General features: G+C 52.4%; 2 protein-coding genes across 2 annotated transcripts; both read right to left on the minus strand.

The window, feature by feature from the left end:
• Positions 1–2,912: 2,912 nt before the first annotated feature.
• Eno2 (enolase 2) lies at positions 2,913–12,248 on the minus strand. Its single transcript, XM_052174830.1, has 12 exons — positions 12,081–12,248; positions 10,878–10,977; positions 10,307–10,402; positions 10,133–10,191; positions 9,691–9,760; positions 9,158–9,291; positions 8,711–8,933; positions 6,562–6,759; positions 5,949–6,150; positions 5,534–5,642; positions 4,130–4,188; positions 2,913–3,854 (listed from the first exon to the last, which is right to left on the minus strand). Exons 1-12 carry the CDS (start codon positions 12,231–12,233, stop codon positions 3,785–3,787), a joined length of 1,473 nt encoding a protein of 490 aa, XP_052030790.1. The 5' UTR covers positions 12,234–12,248; the 3' UTR covers positions 2,913–3,784.
• Positions 12,249–12,675: 427 nt separating this feature from the next.
• Lrrc23 (leucine rich repeat containing 23) lies at positions 12,676–21,372 on the minus strand. The gene is made up of 8 exons (XM_052172692.1): positions 21,311–21,372; positions 20,678–20,821; positions 20,483–20,592; positions 19,933–20,186; positions 17,722–17,852; positions 15,946–16,082; positions 13,217–13,520; positions 12,676–12,789 (listed from the first exon to the last, which is right to left on the minus strand). Exons 2-7 carry the CDS (start codon positions 20,801–20,803, stop codon positions 13,247–13,249), a joined length of 1,032 nt encoding a protein of 343 aa, XP_052028652.1. The 5' UTR covers positions 20,804–20,821; positions 21,311–21,372; the 3' UTR covers positions 12,676–12,789; positions 13,217–13,246.
• Positions 21,373–22,540: the final 1,168 nt, after the last annotated feature.

The following is a 22,540-nucleotide window of genomic DNA, read 5'->3' on the forward strand; positions in this document are numbered from 1 at the left end:
GACTGGGGTGGGGTGGGTTGATAAAACGTGAAGGTGAGGACTTCCAATCGAACCAAGAACTATTTCCTTTGGCAAGTAAAGCGGAGGAGAATGAATTAGAGAGGTCTGGAAGGAAACACAAGATAAATAGGGCCTTTGTGGCATCGTGGTGGGAGGGTCAGTGATGGGAAAAGAGATGGAGGAGAAAACACTGGAGGGCTGACAGACTCGGGTCCAGGCCCCAGCTTGGAAGAGGTGACTGCGGGATGGCACTTCACCTTTGGGCCCTTCCTTGTCTGGAGTGTCCTGGACTAGACCTTCTCAAGTCTGAAGTCATTACTGGTAGCATCTTTGGTCCTGATCACAGAAAGGATGGCGTGGGGGACTAAGTGGAAAGGACCTACATACATCTTAGGGTGCCCAGGTTCCCCATAACAATTGTTGGAATGTGGAGGCGGTCCCCAGCACACACCACAGCACGCTCCTCCCAACTCTTCTCCAGTCAGTGTGCCAGCCGTGCCCAACCTACAGCCGTGACGTCAGCACACCCCTCACTCCAGCGGGGCCTTCTTCTGGGCTCCTTGTCTGGCCCCACACCCGCAGCATCTCGCAGGACAAAAGACACTAGAGACAGGGTGATTTTTGGCAGCTGAAATTGGGAAGGCTGGAGAGAGGGAGGGAGGCAGGCTGGGAGACGGGAAGAGATGGAGCTGGAGTCTGGATTGGGAGCCCTTAGGAGTTCACCAGATTTGGAGGTGGGGGTAGGGTACTGGTGGGGGCCAGCCTAGCTGCAGATGGAGTGGGTGGAGTGGGGGGCACCGACTGAGCAGGCTGCCTTTGGGGAAGGGTGGAGAAGGGCTAGCCTTGTAGGACCCAGTAGGTCCAATGCCACCATTCCTCAGGCCAGATTCAGCCAAGCTCTTGAACTTACCCAAAAGCTCTACCCAGATTCCAAAGCACTAGGGAAAGCAAGCAAGAATGTCTGCTAGTCTAGGAACAAATATCCCATCACCCCACTGAAGTCCCTTGCCTCTGTGGGGACTCAGTTGACCCCCGTGCCCGTTTGATGGTCCCCTTCCAGGGCCTCCCTGGACCAGGCCCTCTCCTGTGCACCCCTGGCTGCCTCTCCTCTGTGCTCCAAGGCAGGCCCAGCTCCTTCCCTCCACCAATTTTGCTCTGAGACTCCTCCTCCCTCTTCCCTCTCCCTCCTCCCTCTCCCCATTGCGTTTCCTCTCTTTCCTTTAGTTTCCCACAGGGCCTGGCCCGGGACCTTTCCAAATCCTTTCTAGACTGAGCTTCTCTCTACCCATGTTTAACCACTAAGGCAACAGCCGAGATGGTAACTTATCTAAGCCTAAAAGAAAAATGTAGGCCTAGGTAAGGACAAGGCATGAAACTAGGAAAAGAAGCCAGCACCACACCTTCCAGTTCCTCCAGTACCCAAGACCAGGCTCATAGCTCAGCTGCTGGGAGCATCGAGTATACACCCCACCCCCATCCTGCACCCCAGCTCCCTCTCGGGCCCCAGCCCCTTACAATCCACTGGTCTCCAGGCAATGGCACCAGGAAAGCAGAGAGGGGCCTTGGAGGCCCAGGCAGAGCTAGCTGTAACCCAATCCAACCTAGTACCTGGAGGGGGCTGGGCGTGCCCACAGAGAAAGACACAAAGATACCTAGCTAGGCTGGAGGGGAGAAAAGACACGGTTAGGAATCGTGGCCGCAGCCCCAATAGCCCTGGCCAACGCCTAGGAGTTTTGAGAGAGCAACCCCAGAGAAGTGTAGCGAGCCCATAGGGGTGCGAAGAGAGAAGGGGAAAATGAGCTTCCGTAGAAATTCCAAGGCACAGGGAAGGAGACGGGGCAAGGAGTTCTTTGAACTGAAAATAGATGAGGGCTACGGAAAGATGGGCAGGGAGATGAGGCTCCTGGCCATTTCACCGGGGAGAGTTTCTGTTAGCCCTAAAATGAGAAGGAAGTCTGAGGGAGCCTGGGACCAGAACTTGGGAGGATCCGTGAGAAGCGGGCAGAGGGTGCAACCTTGAAATTCTTCCCACCCCAGCCTCACCTTGGCGGCTAGTAGGGTGTCCTGCAGAACTTGGGCTCCCTCTAGTGGCCACGGCCGTTCACGGGCAGATGCTGCGTGCAAGCGTGAGCCCTAGACCCCTACCTAAGCCTAGTAATGTAAGGGGGGTTGTCGCCCCTCCCCCCAAGGTAGGCTGGGGGCCTCAACACCACAGCCTCACTGGAGATGAGAGGCTAGAGGGCCTTTAGCCACACACTGATGTCCTCGCAGTCTGGCTATCGGGGAGGCTGAGGAACACTTCAGGTGTTGGCATCCATTTTACTGGCCCCTAAGACCCCTAACATTTATTCTGCTCTCCCTTTCTTCTTCGGTTCCATATTCCAAAGGAGTCAGTGGCCATGACATTCTCATTTCAAAGGCATTGGGAATTCTGCTGAGGACCAGTACAGGGATGCTTCAGTCTTTAGTCTGCTACTTTATTCCTGCTTCAGTCAAAGACTTTGGAAACCTGACATGCCTTCCTCCTTACCCCAGATACACGCAGTCCCTGATGTTTGAGTGACTCCTGTGCCACAGGCTAAGAGTCCTTAGTTCAGTCAGGTGCGGTGGGACATGCTTTTAATCCCAGTTCCCAGGAGGCAGAGGCAGGTTAATCTCTGTAAATTCAAGACCAGCGTGGTCTACAGAGTGAGTTCCAGGGCAGCCTGGGCGACACGTGGAAACCCTATCTTGGAAAAAAAAAAAACCCACGGATCCCACGTAACCGGCAATGCTGCAAACCTGGTCAGGATGAGCGGCTTGCCAATTTCTGAACCCTCCCCAGATCTGCTACCTAGGTTCACCGATATCCAGTCCTGTCTCTTCCTCCTCTCATATGGAGCAGAGAGTAAGAGTCCTCAGACAAGGGGTGGTGTGCTGTGATTCAGACTTTAATGGTGGTGGTCATTTCAAAGCCACAGAGATGGTGGCAGCAGTGGAAGATGACACGGAGGAGTGAGGCAGAGCTCTGGTGCAGCCGGAAAAAAACTGAGGGACCTAGGGCCGGGGACAGAGTCATAGGAGAAGAGACCCCCAGGTACACAGCCCCCCTCTGTGAAGTACCGAGCTGCGACTAGCGCACCAAATGAAACTGCTGCTACGGCCCTTTTCTGTTCCCCTTCCCATGCTAGTAAAACCTCCTGTCCCAGGTCAACGTGGAGTGAAGCCACATGAGGCTACTGATGCCTGGTCCTGTCAAGTTGGGTCACTTTCAGACTGTAGCGTTAACGGGAGATGACTGACTGACCAGCTGAGAAATAAATAAATAAATAAATAAATAAATAAATAAATAAATAAACGTGTGCTTGTACACACACACCAAGCATGACCACACGGCCAGCACTCCCCAAACACCAGCTTTATGCATCGTTCAAGGCTCATGCACAGCATGGAAAGCCGTGAAATACACACGCCCCACGGCCCCACTTTAAACACCAACCCTGAAGCTCCCGTCAGACGCTGACGGCTCTTCTGCGGACCCCCTTCTAATCTTTTTTTTTTAAGAGAAGAGAGAATAGAAGGGAAAGTGGGAAGACTTGAATCCCCCCCAAAAAAATGGGGCCCAGAGAGGAGGAAGAGCAGAAACAGCAAGGGATCGTGGAAGCCAAGAACAGCCGGAACAGGGGAGTCGAGGCGCTCGGGGTGACTTGGGACTCAGGGTATCAGAGTGACTGTGGCAGGTCGGGACAGCAAGAAAGAGGCTCCGGGAGAATGAGATGTCCCCGAGTTCAGGCAGGCAGGGGGGTCACAGCACGCTGGGATTTCGGAAATTATGTCCTGCGAAGCGAGCTTCATCTCCTAGCTCCTCTTCAATCCTGACAGAGGATCCGGAAGGGGAGCAGTCAGGGCACAAGAAGGGATCGGCTTTCCCCCAGGGTCCTCCTTTGAGGACTGCCCCAAGGTGAGCATTGCCTGGCTTTGGTGGACCGTTAGTGACCTGTCAGTCACACCATCCCTGAACCCACTAAGCAAAACTGTTTTCTTGGCATCAAGTACCATCCAGGTCCTGGGTGTGAGAGACGGCGCGGCGGCCTAGTGGGGTGTTTAGCCCTGGGTCTCGGGGCTCTTGTTCTTCAGGGACCCTGCTCACCTCATGAGCTGGTTGTACTTCGCCAGACGCTCAGATCTGCATGGGGCACCGGACTTGATCTGAAACATTCCAGGAGATATGCAGCTTAAAGATTTCCTTCACCTGATAGGACAACCCTACTCCCCCTACACACATAAGGTTTTTATTTTGAGACAGTTTTATGAAAGATGGCCTCAAAAAGGATAAGCTAGCCTTGAATTCCTGATCCTCCTGCCTCTGCTTCCCAAGTGTCAAGACTAAAGGTGTGTGTCACCAAGTCTAGGTCTGTTTGTTTGTTTGTTTGTTTGTTTGTTTGTTTAAAAGATTTATTTATTATATATATATGAGTACGCTGTGGCTGTTTCCAGACACACCAGAAGAGGGCATCGGATTCCTTTACAGCTGGTTGTGAGCCACCACGTGGGTGCTGGGAATTGAACTGGGGACCTTTGGAAGAGCAGTTAGTGCTCTTAACCATGGAGCCATCTCTCCAGCCCTCTGTTTCTTTCTTTGAGACAGAGTTTTGCTGTGTAGCCTAAGCTGTCCTGGAACTTGCTACGTAGACTAGGCTGGTCTTGAACTTACAGAGATCCTCCTGCCTCTGTCTCCTGAGTGCTGGGACTAAAGGCATGCACCGTCATATCCTACCCCACCCCACTTTTAAAAATGGAACCCAAGAGCTTGCACATGCTAGGCAAGTACTCCATATCTGAGCTAAACCTCTAGCCCTGAAACATCTGCATTTGTACTAATTAACTATAAAAATTAATACTTTGTGTCTGTGTACATGCCTGTGGCTCTGCTCTTGTGGTGTGCATCTGGAGGTCAGAGGTCACTGGTGGGAGATGGTTCTCTCCTTCTAACCTGTGGGTCCCATGAATCAGACTGAAGCTGACAGCCAGGCTTAGCACTGGGCACTTGGACCTGCTGGGCCATCTCACCAGCTCAGAACTCCACTCTTTTTACTGTTTGCTTGTTAAGGAGTCCCTCAGTGTAGCCCTGTAACTCACTACACAAACCAAACTGGCCTTAAATCCACAGAGATCCACCTGCCTCTGCCTCCTCAATGCTGGGATTAAAGGCCTGTGCCACCGTGCCAGGCCAGACGTCTATTCTTTTGTTGTTGTTGTTGTTGTTTTTGTTTGTTTGTTTTTTTCGAGACAGGGTTTCTCTGTGTAGCCCTGGCTGTCCTGGAACTCACTCTGTAGACCAAGCTGGCCTCAAACTCAGAAATCCGCCTGCCTCTGCCTCCCAAGTGCTGAGATTAAAGGCGTGCGCCACCACTGCCCGTCTTCATCTACTCTTGAAACATCTATGACTCTCAAATTTTTGGCAGGCCAGCAACCACCTGGGCCTAGAACCCACCAACCACACAAAGATCTCTCCTAATCCCACAGGAGACACCTCACTGTGGTGTCTACTCACCTGGCCTGTACACAGTCCCACCACGAGGTCAGCAATGAACGTGTCCTCAGTTTCTCCAGAGCGATGGCTCACCATGACCCCCCAGCCATTCTCCTGGGCCAGCTTGCACCTGCAGCGTACACCAGCACTAACCTGCCCTATCCCCTCCCAGGCCCCGGGGCTCGAGCTAGGTCAGGAAGCACTGACCTGCCCCGAAGCGCAGCTATTCCCTCCCAGACCCCGGGGCTCACTCAAGCTCTGTCAGGAAGCACCTGGAGGAAGGTGACTAAAGGGGCAGATGGTGAGGGATAGAAAGACTCCAAGGGAGAAGAGCGTGAAGGGTTCGCCAGGATTCCAAGGCAGAATCTAGCTAGGAGGGCTCGCGAGGGTCCTGAAGAGCCGAGGACCAGGTGGGAGGAGGCCGGAAGCCACTCACGCTTGGATGGCTTCGGTGACTGAGCCGATCTGGTTGACCTTGAGCAGCAAACAGTTACAGGCCTTCTCCTCCACCGCCCGCTCGATGCGCTTGGGGTTGGTCACCGTCAGGTCGTCGCCCACTATCTGGATGCCGACGTTAGCTGTGAACTTGGACCAAGCCGCCCAGTCATCTTGGTCAAATGGGTCTTCAATGGAGACCACTGCAGAGGGAGTGGAGAGGACGGAGGCCGTTGGTAGCTGTGGAGACTCAGTACCTCAGTGATCCCCCACCCCCAGGCAGCCGCACCAACTCCATTCAGTATCTCCCTTCATCGATCAAAGATACTAAAGCCTGGCACTTTTCTGTCACATCCATGCATGCTTTTCCCATCCCTGGCTCCTTCCAGAGCCCTTCCCTAGGACCCCAGAAGCTCTCAGAGCCCAGGTTCTGAAACAGACGGAGGAGCCCCCCCTCCCAGCTTCATGCACAGTCACATGACACTCAAGGCGCTGCCCTGCAAGAACCTACTGCCCCTTCTTGCTTCTCGGCCTCCTCAGGACCTCACCTGGCCCCAGACACTGCACCCCATAAAGTTCACTTTTGCCTATCTCCCACAATCCCTTGCTCTCACCAGGGTAGTTCCGGACAAAGTCCTGGTAGAGTGCTCCGAGCTGGTCCCCGCTGATGTATCGGGAAGGATCAGCGGGAGACTTGAAATCCAAGTCATATTTGCCATCACGGTAAAACTCAGAGGCAGCCACGTCCATGCCGATCACCATCTTCTCCGTGTAGCCGGCCTTGTCGATGGCTTCCTTCACCAGCTCCAAGGCTACGGGAAATTGTTAAGTCGGAGAAATAGGTGTGAAGGAAGGAGGGGTCTGTAGGAGGGGAGGTGTGGCTAGGGTCTGAGGAGAAAGGAGGGGAGACAGAAGGTAGAATTGTGTCGCCCTCCGCCAAGCCCCACATCATCTTGGCACTGGGACTTGAATCTAAAGGCAAATTCTCTGCCACTCAGCCACATTCCTGCCTTCCCCCCAACCCCCATTTTGAGAAAGGATCTAAGTTGCTTAGGCTGGCCTTGAACTCACTCTGTAACTAAAGTATACCTTGAATTTTCAATTCTCCTGCTTCAGACTCTAAATGGTTGGGATGCTAGACGGGCACCACCAGGCCCTGGCTAGCAGGGTGTGTGTGTGTGTGTGTGTGTGTTCTTTAAAAAATTTGTATGTGTATAAAGTGGGTTTTTTCTTCTGCATGTATGTATATGCTCCATGTACATGCTGGTACCCACAGATGCCAGCGTGTTAGATCCCTTGGATCTCCGTGTGGATGCTGCAAACCAAACCTGAGACCTCTGCAAGAGCAGCAAATGTCCTGAACTACTGAGCCTTGATAGCTTTCTCCAGGATCACCTCATGTTGGCATTGTACATATATTATCTCATTTAATCCTCAGTGATACTTCTAGAACTCAGATCATTCCTCCCCCTCCCTCCCCCCCTGCGCCTTGTTTTGTTTTGAGACTGGTTCTTACAATGTAGCCCTAGCTCTGAACTCTGTGTAGACCAGGCTGGCTTTGAACTCAAAGATGTACCTGCCTTAACCTGAGATTAAAGATCTGCACCTCCATGCCCTGCCTCAAATGCTTGACTCTTTAAAAGACCACTTCTATGTCTTTATTATTATCATTATTCTCTTTTCTTTATTATTATTATTATTATTATTATTATTATTATTATTTTCTTTTTAGACAGGGTTTCATGTAGCCCAGGCTCTGAGCTCAGAGCAACCCTTACACTTCAGCTCACCAATAACTCTTTAAAGTTCAAAGAAATGCAAGTAATGTGATTCCAGAGTCTGCATGAATGTGTATGAATACGTGTGCACTTACAAGTATGTGCATGTATGTGTACACATCTGGGTGTGGTGTGGTGGCCCTGAGCAGGCGCTCTGCCCCTGAGCCACACCCCTGGCTACTACTTTCACTTTTTGCTTTGTTTTTTGTGTTTGTTTGTTTTTGATACAGGCTTTCCCTGTGTAACTCTGGCTGTCCTGGATCTCACTCTGTAGACCAGGCTGGTCTTGAACTCAGAAATCCTCCTGCCTCTGCCTCCCTGCCTCTGCCTCCCGGAGTGCTGGGATTAAAGGTGTGGGACACCACTGCCTGGCTAGTACTTTCATTTTTTTTTTTTTTTTTTTTTTTTTTGGATTTGGTTTTTTCGAGGCAGAGTTTCTCTGTGTAGCCCTGGCTGTCCCGGAACTCACTCTGTGGACCAGGCTGGCCTCGAACTCAGAAATCCGCCTGCCTCTGCCTCCTGGAGTGCTGGGATTACAGGCGTGCTCCACCACCGCCCGGCAGTACCTTCACTTTTAACCACTTACCTTTATAGTTCTGGTTCTCCTGCAGCACAGAAAATATAGGAATCCTAGATACCCAGGGGGCTGGGGAGGAGATGTGGAGTACCTCCCTGGAGCACGGCGTATGTCATCTAATGAAGACTGTGGCGTTAGATGAAATGAGCCTTACCCAGACCACTTACCAGTTTTCTCAGCAGTCAAGTGAGGACTATGCTAACCAACGGGGTTTGGCTGGGCAGGTAACAGACCCAGCTCCAACATCTGTGAGTGAAACTGGAAGGTCCGGGAACCCACCCTAGGGGCTGCTTGCTACCTCTTGAGATTTTCAGAGATTCAGGGACCTTTCACCAGTACCCTGCAGGACCCCACGTGCCAGCTTTCCGACGTGAGACTCAGAGCAGGAGTAAGGGCTCCGGGCCTCACCTTCGCTGTTCTCCAGGATATTGGGGGCAAAGCCGCCTTCATCCCCCACGTTAGTGGCGTCCTTGCCGTACTTGTCCTTGATGACCCCCTTGAGTGTGTGGTACACCTCTGCCCCAAGTCGCATGGCATCCCGAAAGCTCTCGGCGCCCACTGGGAGGATCATGAACTCCTGCATGGCCAACTTGTTCCCAGCATGAGAGCCACCGTTGATCACATTAAAGGCCTGGGGAGCCACAGATGGTCACAGAGTTACCGAAAAGTCAGAGCCTTGTCCTCCTGCCCCAGAAAATGCCAACCTGATGCCAGGCTCAAGTCTCATGTTCCGAGATTATTCTGATCCTTTCTCGTTAGCTGCCTGTGCACCTTCCGCTCCCCCCACCCCCAATCCGTCACCTGCTGCATGCTCCCTCCTCTCGGTGGAAGAGTCTGAGCATGCGCAGTGCTCACCGGCACAGGCAGGATGAGGTCGGAGTTCCCAGCCAGCTGAGCGATGTGGCGATAGAGGGGCAAGTCCTTCTCAGCTGCCCCAGCCTTACACACGGCCAGGGACACACCCAGGATGGCATTGGCCCCAAACTTAGCTGGGAGATTACAGAAGAAGACACAGTAAAAATGCCCCCCCCCCCTTGTAGCCCCTGCCTCCACCTATACTCCTCCTAAGGGAAGCAGGTAAAGGAGACGTCCCGCCCCGCCCCCAACAGCAATTCATTCATTTTCTACTACTAATGGGGGCTTGGGGACAGAAGTGACAAGAAAGGGGAGGCCTGCCTCTTCCTAAACACCCCCCCCCCCAGACTACCTCACGCCAACTCCTGTTCTCCTCGTGCTTTAAGAAGTTCTTCCTTCTGCCCAGTGTCACCCCCTCCTACTGCAGTGGCTTTGGGTAAGGGAGGAGGAGGTTCCCTGACAGTCCAAGTGTCCCCAGCAAGGCTGGCTCCTCAGTTCTCTGCGCTTACCCGCCCCGCCCCGCCCCTGCTTACATTTATTCTCAGTCCCATCCAGCTCCAGCATCAAATTGTCCAATTTCTCCTGCTCCACAACGGAGAGACCCTGTGGGCAGAGCAAGGTGGAGGTTGGACCCTAAGGCAGAGGGCCCTCTAGTCACACACAGCCTTATGTCTGAGCAGGGTACCACCAGACCCCTGCCCTGGCAGCCTTTAGCCTTTGGGTCTTTGAGTTCCTGCAGGGGCAGTTAGCACTATTTTTCCAACCCTTGCATTTGTAACTATAATTCCTAAAGAGTCGGGCGTTTGGGAGGGTTGTGGATTGTTGGGTTTTGGTTGATTGGTTGGGTTTTTGTTTGTTTTTGTTTGTTTGTTTGTCTGTTTGTTTACTCCCCTTGTCCCTCCCTGGATCCAAGATTTCTTCTAGGATTCTGACCTAGCATCCCCCCACCCCACCCCCAGGAAAGAAAGGCCTCACCGAGCTAATGAGGGCCGGTGCAATCCTGCTGTTGATGTGGTCCACTGCCTTCAGGACACCTAGAGAAAGGAAAGGGGGCTGGTCAGGCCAGGAGGAGGGGGTGGAGAGGGAGGAGAGGCAGGGGAAGGCATCTAGGAGACTGGGGCATGCTAGGGGAGGAGAGTCGACCATCACCTTTGCCTAAGTAACGCTGTTTGTCCCCATCCCTTAGCTCCAGGGCCTCATAGATGCCAGTGGAGGCCCCACTGGGGACTGCAGCCCGGAAAAGACCTGGAAGAAGACGTGCCTTGAGGAAGGAGGGAGAATACTCTGGGGCCTTCTAGCCTAAGCTCTGGAGTGCCACATCCAGACTTCTTCCCACAAGGTTCCATGACACCACACACACACACACACAGATACACACACTCTCACAGACACCATGTCAGCTGCGTAAGCAGGGCCACCTTGTCCGCCCAACTGAGACCTCACAGGCACAAGCGGGAGGCCTCAGACACGGCTGTGCTAGGCAGAGCATGTGTGCCCCTGTGCTCACGCAGGCCGGACGGTTCTCACTCTGAACTAGAATACAGACCCACCGAGCCTGGATCCACGAGTCAAGGAAGATCAGACTCCACAGTCCAGCCTTGGGAACCTGGCCTACCACCCCCACGACCCCTGAATTTGAAAGAAAAAAAACCTCTCAACCCTTCCCAGACCCAGCATAGGGGAAGTAGGAGCTATGGACTGCCCATGCTCCACCCGTCACCTTTGGCGGTATAGAGATCCACCTCCACGGTGGGATTCCCACGGGAGTCCAAGATCTCTCGGGCCCAGATCTTCTCTATCGACATGATGGCTGGGATCTCCTTGGGTGGAAGTGGAGGAAGGAGAAAGATAAGAGCTTAGAAGGGTGGAGCCTGGGCCAGTGGGAGGGGCCAGAGGCTGGGAGGGCTGGGAAGGAGGTTACTGCAGTGGGCAGGGGGTGGGGAGGAGCGGGCTGCAATCAGGAACTGTAGAAGGGGGTTCTTCCTTCCCCGTGGAGAGAGGAGAAGGTCAATGCAGTGAGGAAGGGGAGGTCACTGCAGTAGGGGCGGGGTACATCTCATGACAAGATGGGAGAACACCGCAGTGAAGGGGGGGGGCGCAAGCAGCGATTTCTTCGCCCCTCAGCAGCTCCACCGACCAGTGGGGTCCCCCTAGACTTCCCCAGGCAGGATGGTTGCCAGCCTGGCATTTTTTTTCCCTTGGATCTTGAAACAGAAAGGAGAGGGGTTGTCTGGGCAGGCGGAGCCCCAACTTGACAGCCCATATACATAAGGTCTAGCAAACACTCCAGGGTCGTCACCTCTCTCCCAAACACGAGTTCCTTATTTCAAGAGGAGTCTGGGGACAGCGTCCTGGGACTAGGCCTCCAGTCCCTAGGGGCTACAGTGAGGAACGGTGAGGTAGACCCATCGCTTTTCTACCCCCGGACAAATTCCCCACTCCTCCGATCCCTCCCCCAAGCATGAAATGTCAGAGATGGGGGGGGAGAGAAGGAGGGACCAAAAAGGACGAGTCTAGAGCAAGTCTGAGGCCAGTCTAGGAAGGGTGAGAGGGTATCTTCGCAAACGCAAAGGAAAAAAAAAAAAAAAAGACGTGCCAGAAAAACACGCGCCGCCTGCGGAGACATCGAACTTAAGAAACAAATCGGCAGGACCCTAGAGGAATACTGGCGCTGGGAGAGGGGCAGGCGAGGGTGGAACCGAGCAGGTAGAGAAGCGGATGCAGAAAGCTGGTACCTAAACCAGGAGGAGGAGGCAGCCAGAAAGCCGGGAGCTGTCCGGGAAGGCCGGGGATGGAGGGAGCCAGGGAAGGCAGGTGACAGTCAGGTACGCAACGTCACCCGCCCGGGGCGCTAAGCCCAGGACAGCGGAGAGTAGAGGCGACAGGGAGCGAGTAAGGGGATGCGGCCCGGTACGGGCCTCACCTCGAGGACTGCAGACTCAGCCGGTGGCGGTGGCAGTGGCGACGGTGACGGCGGCGGCGCAGAGAGAGCAGGAGTGGCGGCGGCTGCGGTTCTCAGCGCGGGTGGGGTGGGGGGTGGGCAGGGGGCGGCGCCTATAGAGCCGGGCGAGCGCATGTGACCCGGGGGCCCCCCGATGAGTCAAGAGCTGCAGGCGGAGACGCACGTACGAGCGCGGGTGGTGGTGGGGAACCGAGCGGGTGGGGGAAGGGCCGGGGCGATCCAGGACCAGGCTGGCAATCCCTTAAACACACGGACTGCTCAGAACCCATGTCCAGCCAACGCGAGGCAAGCAGGCGTCGCCTCATTCCAGTACTGCGGCAGGTACTAACCCAGACTGATGGAGAAGCCCACCACAGAGGCTCACGAACTCGGTCAGACGCAAGAATATAAAAATGCCTTTTTATTTGAAACCTGAACTGGCCCATCAGAGCCCACCTCCTCAGCAACTCTCTCCAGACAGCCCCTACTAGCATCCTAGTTGCCCCAGACCTGCCTGAGAGCTGGGCTTTGGAGATTAGGCCCACAGACCAAGCCACACCGGGCCTTGGGATGTGATGGATTTCCAGACTGGGACAAAAAGGGACATCTCCCACTTCCTGTGACAGGGCTATGAACGTGGTGGTCCCCCACTGGAGTCTTCTCAGTTCTTGAGGCCAGTGTCCTTGGCCTCCTGGAAAAGAGGAGTAAATCGCGTGTGCCCTACTGCAGTGCCCACCACCCCAGGCCTCTCACTCTGCCTCACCCTGCCCTCCTTTCGCCTCCCCACCCCTGCGTCCTGTTATTTTTAGCTTCAGATTTTGAGTGCAGCATCTTTTCCGTGGCCCAGCTGCATCCTCCACATACCACCAGCCACCTCCTTCTCTCATGAACTCCAGACCCATTCCTTCCCTCCGGGCTATGCCAGCCTCGTCTGCACAGTGCTCCTCTGTTTCTCTCTAATTCTCCCTTCTCTGATCTCCCGTGTCTCTTTTTACCACTTCCTGAGCCTCTCTCACCTTTCCTTCATATCTAAGATGCCTGCAGCCCCTGACTCTGGCCTCTCCTCCTGTGTGCCCAGCCTTTCACCTCCCGGGGCGGGGCTGTCTTCCTGGCATCACCTTTACCGTCCCTGCAGGCTGGAAGAGCCACTAAACTGGCGGCAGGTAGGGTTCCATGTCCTGGTCCGGATCGAGCTCCTGCTCCTGCTCCTCTTTCAGCCTCTGCCGGATCTCCTCAGCCTCGGCCCGGTCCTCGTCCTCATAGAACTCTTTGTCCAGGCGCTCTAGGTGCGCCATCTGCACCAGGGCCTCCTGGCGGTAGTCTGTCTCGTCAGCACACGGGTTGTCCAGCAGTACCAGGGCTCGAAGCTTCGGCAGGTCTCGCAGTTTGGCCAGCTCTGCTAGGTCACCAATCATATTACTCCTACGGATGAGGCCGGGGAGAGGTTGACTGAGGAAAATGGGCTTTGATTGTTAGCTAGGAACTGGACTTCCTTTGTAAGAGGACTCCTGGAAGCAGCTCTTGGCCCTGGAAGCCATGATGGTTGCGGACCAGACTTGTCAGGAGGCAATTCCCTAATCCCTCCTCTACCCTAAAATCCTACAGAATCCCTAAATGCCATGTGATGTGTCATCCTAAAACTTTGGAGCAGCCAAGCCAGGCCTCATCCCATCTTGTATTTGGAGAAGGGGGCAAATGTCCCTTATAGGAGCAGACATTTTCTGTGTATCAGCCATACCACGACAGGGGTCAGAAGGATCAGGCGAGCAGAGGAGGGGCTCTGGCCTAAGGGTGGGGTGCTCTGGGGTGGGTGGGGTGCTTCCTTGAGTAAGGAACCCAGAGCTAGGGATGGACTGAGTCTCCCAGCTTAAATAAAAAGCTCAGCCTTCTAATTAGAGTTCTTTCCAAAACTCTGAGTGGAGCGGCATGCTTCCAAACATTTATGAATCCATTCGTAAGCATTCCAGACTGATCTCCACAGGTGCCCGGGCCTTGTGGAAACTCCTCACTTTGAGCTCTCCTGGCATTTTGTTAGTTAGGCTCAGGGGTAGAGCACATATCTCACATTCACAAGGCCCTGGGTTTGATCAATAGAAACACAGGGGGAAAAAAATTAAAGAATTCTCCATCAGAAAAGAGCTTAGAGAAAAACCCCTCTGATCCTGTCTGTGTTCATCCAGCTCCTCCTTCCGTGTGTGTGTGTGTGTGTGTGTGTGTGTGTGTGTGTGTGTGTTGGAGGGGGTGACAGTCTGGCTCTGCAGCTCAGGCTGGCCTCAAACTCACAGAAATCCTCCTGCTTCAGCCTCCTGAGTGCTGGAATTATATGCACAAGCCACCACATCTGGTTCTTTTCATTGCTGTTATTTTGTTGTTGTTGTTGTTGACAATCTCACTGTGTATCCCTGGCTGGTACAGTTCTACTTACAATGTGAGTCTGGTCATACCCTCAAACTTGCAGCAATCCTCCTGCCTTTGACTCCCAAGCCTTAGGATTATGGGCATGTGCTACCACATCTGGCCTTGAAGTTTTGTGTTTCTTTCCTTCCTTTCCTCCTTTCCTCTCTCTCTCTCTCTCTTTCTCTTTCCAAGACAGACTTTTCTGGCTCTCCTAAAAATCACTCTGTAGACCATGACAGCCTCAAACTCAAAGATCTGCCTGCCTTTGCTTCCTGAGTTCTGGGATTAAAAGCCTGTGCCACCACCACCCTCTGGCGGGCTACATCTTCTACTTAATATAAAAGGTTAAAGGCTGTCCTTTACAGGTAGTGCTCAGTTCAGGAGAAAGGAGACAAGGAATGGAGCCTAGGAGAGGGAGAAAAGCATTTACATTTTCATAGGATACAGCCAGGAAAAGAGCACTGGAGTCCGACTGGCTCACTTAAACACGGATGCCTATGACCTCAGCTGTCCAGGGGGCTGAGGCTGAGAGATTGAGGCTAGCCTGGGGAACACTGCAAGAACCTCATATTTAAAAATGACAAAGAAGCCGGGTGGTGGTGGCGCACACCTTTAATCCCAGCACTTGGGAGTCAGAGGCAGGTGGATTTCTGAGTTTGAGGCCAGCCTGGTCTACAGAGTGAGTTCCAGGACAGCCAGAACTACACAGAGAAACTGTCTCAAAAAAACCAAACAAACAAACAAACAAAAAAACAAAAAAAAATTAAAAATAAATAAAAATGACAAAGAAGCTCGGTAGTGGTGGACAGTGGTGGCGCATGCCTTTAATCCCAGCACTGAGGAGGCAGAGACAGGTAGATCTTGCTGATTTCCTTTTTGTTGTTGTTGTTGTTGTTGTTGTTTCAAGACAGGGTTTCTCTGTATAGCCCTGGCTGTTCTGGAACTCACTCTGTAGACCAGGCTGGCCTCGAACTCAGAAATCCACCTGCCTCTGCCTCCCAGAGTGCTGGGATTACAGGCGTGTGCCACCACCGCCTGGCAGGATCTTGTTGATTTCAAAGCCAGCCTGGTCTACAGAGTGAGTTCCAAGACAGCCAGGGCTACACAGAAAAAACATTTTGGGGGGGAAAAAACAAAAAGAAAAGAAAAAGAGGAAAACAACTATGTCTGAGTCTTTTAGGTGTCCCTAAAACACAGAATATGCCCTACTAAACACAGTATAGTATTATTCACTATAGATTGAATTAATATAAGAATCCCGAGCTCCCAGGAAGATCTTTGCGTTAGTCTTCGAGGTGAATGCAGACAAAAGGGCAGCAGAGGGCAGAGTCAGGGCAGGGTGAGGACCCAGCTGCAGGTTCCTGGGAGAAGACCAGGGACTCAGAAGCTGCTCTTAGTGATGAGCAGGTGGGAGGTGGGTCTCAGAGAGAGAGAGGGTGCACGCCCATACCTCAGGTTGAGGTACTGCAGCGACTTCATTTCCTTGGAGAAGCCGTCCAGAGTTTCAATCTGGTTGTCTCGCAGATGCAGAGTGGTCAAGTTGCTCAGGTTCTCCAGGCCCTCCACCTTCTTCAGCAGGTTCTGAGCCTACATCCCAGCAGGCGGTAACATTGAGCCAGGGGAGCAGAGAGAGGGAGTTGGAAAAGGATGAAGCCAAGAAGAAATCTGAGGAGCGTGGGTGTGGAGAAGGGGCGTGGGCATGGAGAAGGGGCATGGGGACAGATGGTGTGTGACTAGAGAATGAAGAAGTGCAGACCTACGTGTGGTGTCCCATCCCCCCAAATCCCAGTATTCAGGAGATGGGGGCAATAAAAGTGTCATGGCATAGAAGCCAACCTGGGCTACCTCATGAAGTCTCCAGGCCCGCCCGGACTACAGTGGTAGACCGTATCTCAAACAGCTCTGTCCCCTCCAAAAAAAAAATTCAAAGGGGCCATCAGGATTACTCAGTGACCGTTTGCAGTCACACCAACAACCTAACTTCATTCCCCTCTACCAACATGGTGGAAAGACAGCCAACGCTAGCCGTTAATTCTCATGCCCCAAATACAAAGTAAGAAGTGATTGTAAAGAGAAAGAAGGGCTTGACAGATGGCTCAGAGGTTAAGGGCACTCACTGCTCTTCTAGAGGTCCTGAGTTCAATTCCCAGTAACCACGTGGAGGCTCCTAACTATCTATGATGATATCCAGTGCCCTCTTCTGGCCTGCAGGCATACATGCAGGCAGAATACGGTATACATAATAATTTTTTTTTAAAGAGAAAGAAGCCCGAAGACTAGATTTCCCACAACAACAACAGCAGCAGCAGCAGCAGCAGCAGCAGCAGCAGCAGCAGCAGCAAATCTGTCAGTAGAAACTAGAAACACCTATTGTTCTGGGCTAGGGAGGAAGTGTTAGTGGTCCAGCTCTCCTATAGCCCTGCTCTGCCCAGCTATAACTAGCAGTTTTGTTTTATGTGTTTACGTCTGTGTGTGCACACGCTGTGTGTGCATGCAGGTGTGCAGCTGTGCACTTGAGAGGCAGAAGCAGAGTTCTCTGAGTTCAAGGCCAGCATGGCCTACAGAGAGAGTTCCAGGATAGCCAGAGCTACACAGAAAAACTCTGCCTTAGCAAAACAAAAACCAGTATGCACATCGCGCACGTACCTACACAATCACACACAATCACACACACACACACACATACACACACATGTTATAATGGTAAATACTGGGATCCTGGCACTTGGGAGGTGAAGGCAGGAGGATGAGGGGAGTTTAAGGTCATCCTCAGGTACATAGTGATTTCAAGTCAGCCTGGGCTACATAAAACCCTATCTCAATAAATAAACAAATGAATATTTAAACGGCCTTCTTTGTTTGTTCTATGTACCTGAAAAGCACATTTGGCAACAACCTGTATCAAAACATTTTCTCCGCATTTTTCACACATCATATATTGCAGCCCCGCCCTCCTCTCTCCCTCTCTCCTCCTCTCCTCCTTACCCTCTGAGAGACAGAGTCTTATTCTTATCCTGTAGCCCAGGCTGGCCTCTCAGCAGCCCTCCTTAACCAGACTCCCATTATAAGCATAAGCTTGTACTTATTGTTCTAATTTTATATTTCCAGGGCATCGGGCGCCATGCCAGGCCGCACCCCACCGAGGTGCTGAAGCTGTTGGCTGAGCCCTACTAGAAGCCACGGCTGGGCTCCCTTCCCTATGCCACCTGAGGGCCCAGTGAGCTACCAGGTAGAGGTTCTTTAGCTTCGGAAGGTTGATTCCCGTTGTGGTTTCTAGCTGGTTCCCCCGAAGCTCCAGGGTGTGCAGGCTAGTCAGCCTTTCAGGGTCCAGACCAGTCACCTGGCGGATGCGGTTCCCTGTCGGGAAAGAGGGAACGGAGATCTCAAGGGTCCATTGCGAAGGTTGAGCAGGAGGCATGATGGCCCCCCTCTAGCTTCTTCTGCTCTGATGCAGGGGGGATGGTGAGGAAGAACAACCCAAGGCTGACACCTTTGGAGCTCTGAGGCACGCGGACCCGGGTTTGCCCCTCTATGCTTTGAGGATAAATTGGTAACGCCTGAGCAATGCTCATGGCGCATGCGTTTCCTTCCTGAACATCTTTGGTCAGGTGTCATCTGTGCTGGGCCTAGTAGCTCAGACCTACTACCTAGTAGAGCAGATCTACTCCCTAGGAGCCTGAAGCAGCAGAGTGACAAAGCTATGGCCTTCCTGGCTTCTACGGACAGAGTTCAAGTCCCGCTTCAGAAATTTACGAGAGATTCCTTCTCAAAAATTAAAAGTAATTTTCAGGGCTGACGAGATGGCTTTAATGGCTCAGAGCTGCCTGCTGTTCCAGAGGTTCTGAGTTCCATCACCAGCAACCACATCTGGCTCACAGTCCACGTGTGGTGGTTTCAATATGCTTGGCCCCTGGTGTCTCTCCACAACTAAGACAGAAGTTGGTAGCAGGCTCTGATAGGCCTGACCATGTTTTTGTTTGGTGAAATAATGGACTTTGGGATTGTGGGGTATTACCATGAAGAGACACCATGACCAAGGCAACTCTTATAAAGGACAACATTTGATTGGGGCTTGCTTACAGTTTCAGTCTATTACCATGTCTGAAGCATGACAGCCTGCAAGGCAGGCATAGTGCTGGAGGAGCTGAGAGTTCTTGATCAGAAGGCAGCCAGGAGGAGACTGTGCCATACCCACAGACTTAAGTATATATATATATATATATGACCTCAAAGTCCCGCCTCCACAGTGACACACTTCCTCTAACAAGGCCACACTTCCTCCAATAAGACTTCACCTAGCCTGCAGTGATGGTGCACGCCTTTAATCCCAGCACTTGGGAGGCAGAGGCAGGCAGATTTCTGAGTTCGAGGCCAGCCTGGTCTACAGAGTGAGTTCCAGGACAGCCAGGGCTACACAGAGAAACCCTGTCTCGAAAAAACAAAAAAGACTTCACCTCCTAATAGTGCCACTTCCCTGGGCCAAGCATCCAACACCATCCTCTGTGTGCAGCCATATATGCAGGCAAGGCACTCATGCATAAAATGCATAAACAAACTCACCTTTAAGAATCTTATAAAAAATAAAATAAAAAGTCATAATAGCACAGGGATATGGTTCAGTAGAAAAGTGGTTCCCTAGCGTGCCCAAGACTCTAGATTCAGCCCCTTGTATTTTAGGACAGGGTCTCACTCTGCAGGCCAAGATGACCCAGGCTGGCTTTGAACTTCCTCCACGCTGCTCTAATCTCCAGATGTAGGGATTATATTTATTTATTATAAGTACACTGTAGCTGTCTTCAGACACCCCAGAAGAGGGCATCAGATCTCATTACAGATGGTTGTGAGCCACCATATGGTTGCTGGGATTTGAACTCAGGACCTCCGAAAGAGCAGTCAGTGCTCTTAACTACTGAGCCATCTCTCCAGCCCTTGTATTTACTCTCTATGCTCACTGTTATCTGCCCATCACCCTAAACTAGAATGGACTAGTTTAAAGAATAAAGATCTTCGGCTTTGCTCATCGTTGTATCTCCAGCATAGAGAACTGTCATAAAGAATTTTATGAGGGGCTGCAGAGAGGACTCAGTGGGGAAGAGCCCTGGCGGCTTTTTCAGAAGGCCTGGGTTCAGTTCCCGGCACCCACAGCAGGCAGATCACAGGAAGCCGACATTTCCTTCTGGTCTCCGCGGACACCTGCATACACCCATGTACATGTAATTGAAAATAAATTTTACAAAAAGAATATGACCTTAATAAGTCTCCTTTTCTGGCTAGGCCCTGTATAGAGACAAGGCTTTACTGCCGAGTTGTACCCCCAGCCCAGCTCATGCCTCCATACAGAGGGCTGCGTAGCTCAGCCAAGAAACATGCACTGCCTAACGTCTGTCAGCTCCATGCTAGGAAGGGAAGTTCTGTGCTTCTCTTCCTAAGGACCCACCTTTGAGATCCAGGCTTCCCAGACGGGGATGAAAGATGCCTTCCGTGTCTATGATCTGGTTGTAGGAAAAACTGGCGATCTGCAGGTAGGGCAGTTCGTTCATCCGGGCACTCCGAAGCTGGTTGCCGTCGGCTTTCAGCCACAGTAGGTGAGTGAGACTGTTGAGCGGCGACATGTCTGTGATGTGGTTCTCAGAAATATCCACATAGCGAAGATGGATATAGGAGCGCAGTAAGGTGATGTCCGTGAGGTCCCTAGGAGATGGGGGTGGGGGAGGGGGAGGAGATCCACCGGAAAGGATAAGAACGCGAGAACGGGCAGACGTGCTGGGACAGGGGTAATGCAAAGATGCACTGGGATAACAGAGAGAGAGAGGGGAGAGGAGGCAAATGGGGTTTCCTTCTTGGTTTTCATTGCCCCGGAAGTTCTGGAGGGCAAATCCCACCATTTCTTCCCATTAGCTCGGGATGAGAGAGAGACGTGGGCTCTAGCCCAGACACTCAGGAATGAGAAGGGGAAGGCACGTGATGCTCCCTCTCTCAGTCCTCACCTGTCCTTAACCTCCAGCTTGATATAAGCGTGAGCCAGTCCACTGCCGACCTTGCAGAGTAAAGAAAGCCCTTCCTTCATCATGCCCTCCGTGAGGGGAGTGGGCAGCCACTGCAAGAGGAGGGGAACACAGGCGTCCCTTTGCAGCTCCCCTCTAGGCCCGAGCCCCAGGAGCCCTCCTTAGCCAGGCTCTCACTTCCTCAGAGACTTCTTCCGCCTCTTTCCTGTACTCATCCCAATCCTCTAACTCCTTGTCATCCTCTTCTCTTTCCACTTCGTCCTGTTCTGCTTCGACGTCATCCACATCATCTTCATCCGACATCTTTCTCCGCCCTGAGCTCTGGGGTCAGAAGAAACTCAGTCTTGGTTCTGAGAAAGGAGGTCTTAGCTCCCACCCCCACCAACCCTCCAGTCCCTCACCTCCATTTACAGGTACCCTATAGAGCCTCTGTCACCCCTGAACTCCCTCCTGCGCATTTTCCCTTATGTTGGAGAACTTCTTTGGACTTCCCAGTCTCTGCTCCGAGCCCCCTCTCCTTCTCCCTCCCCGGGTCCCTTGGGGCACTTTCCCCACACTCCCAGACTGTTCCTGCCTTCCCTGGCCTCCAACTCTGCCCCACAGCCCAGAGTCCTCCTTCCTGAATTCCCTTTGACACATATCCTCCTAAAACCTGCCCCATCCTTCTCCCCTTCTTTATCCACACCACACCTCTGGGTTCCCTTCCATCCCCAACCCCTGCTCTCCTAATGGGTCTCTCTGCACCACCATTTCCCTGACACGAAGTCTTCAACCCTCCAACCCAATTCGCCTTCAGAAGTGGGCACAGACCCTGACTCTGCTCCTCTAGAAGTAGTTATGGAGAGGATCTTTGCGCTGAGACACCAGGACTGTTTTTTGGAAGACGCAACGGGGTAGCAGGAGTTATATATTGTTGTTATGGCAACAGGGGCGGGACGCTTAGCTTTGCAGGCAGCTTCCGTTGAGAGCCTGAAGTACCTCAACCGCAAAGCAAAAACCCTAACGCCCCTATTTCCACCCTCAGCGGGTAGTTCAGTGGTTGCCAGGTTACGAGGCCCAATTTCTAATCCCAGGAACCTGGAGGAGGCGAGAAAAGAGTGTCAAGGGGTTAATTGTCGGAGGACATAAAACAATGCTCCAATAATAACAGCAGCACTGAGAAGCGGGAGGGAGGCGGGGCTGGCCACTAAATCCTTAAAGCAATCAGATGTCCGGATGCAAAGGAACTGGACTTTAAGACTATCCCTAAGAAGCAAAAAGGAGATGGATGAGGGGGAAAGGCACGAAGAGAAGCAGGAAATATTAAGTTATGGGCTTTGTTGCTGGTCGGATTCGGCTCATAATCTTTACTTGAAGGTGACTTGGTGGTGCAAACCTGGGCTAAGCTGCTTGAAGACCCAGCTTGCGACCCCTGCGACTCCCTCTTGCAGGAGAGATGGCTCAGCGATTAAGAGCCCTTGGCTGTTCTTCTAAAAGCCCCAGCGCCATTCCCAGCGCCCACATACCATCTGTAACTCCTGCTCTAGAGAGACCTGACGCCCTCCTCTGACCTCAGAATAAGCCGGACATGCACACATGCACACAGTATGCAGGTAAACAAGCATGCACATGAAATAAAATGAATATATCTAAAAAAATTAAGTCTGCCTTGGAGTCTTGGTAGATCTGCAATTTACTAGCACTTATCTAGAATTCTGTAGGATAAACGTAACTTTAACAACTGGGAAGGGTCTGCTGAGTTACTCGGGTCTTTGCTGTTGCTATGTTTTGTCTTGAGGCAGTCTTTCTATGTAGGCCAGACTGCCTTGATGTCACTCCTTTCCCAGCCTCCTAAATGCTGGGATTACAGATGAGTGCTACCACACCCAGCTAACATTATCTTGTGGAATCTAAGGAAAAGAGAACTCCTAACACAGGCAGACATAGGACCAATTGTTACAAGCTTTATATAAAATGCAAATCGGAGGCTAGAGAGATGACTCGGTGAGAGCAATCAAGCACTTGCAGGGGACTCAGTTTGGTTTTCAGCCCCCATAAAAG

The sequence above is a fragment of the Apodemus sylvaticus genome, chromosome 2 (genome assembly GCF_947179515.1).
Source record: "Apodemus sylvaticus chromosome 2, mApoSyl1.1, whole genome shotgun sequence".
NCBI classification, from domain to species: domain Eukaryota; kingdom Metazoa; phylum Chordata; class Mammalia; order Rodentia; family Muridae; genus Apodemus; species Apodemus sylvaticus.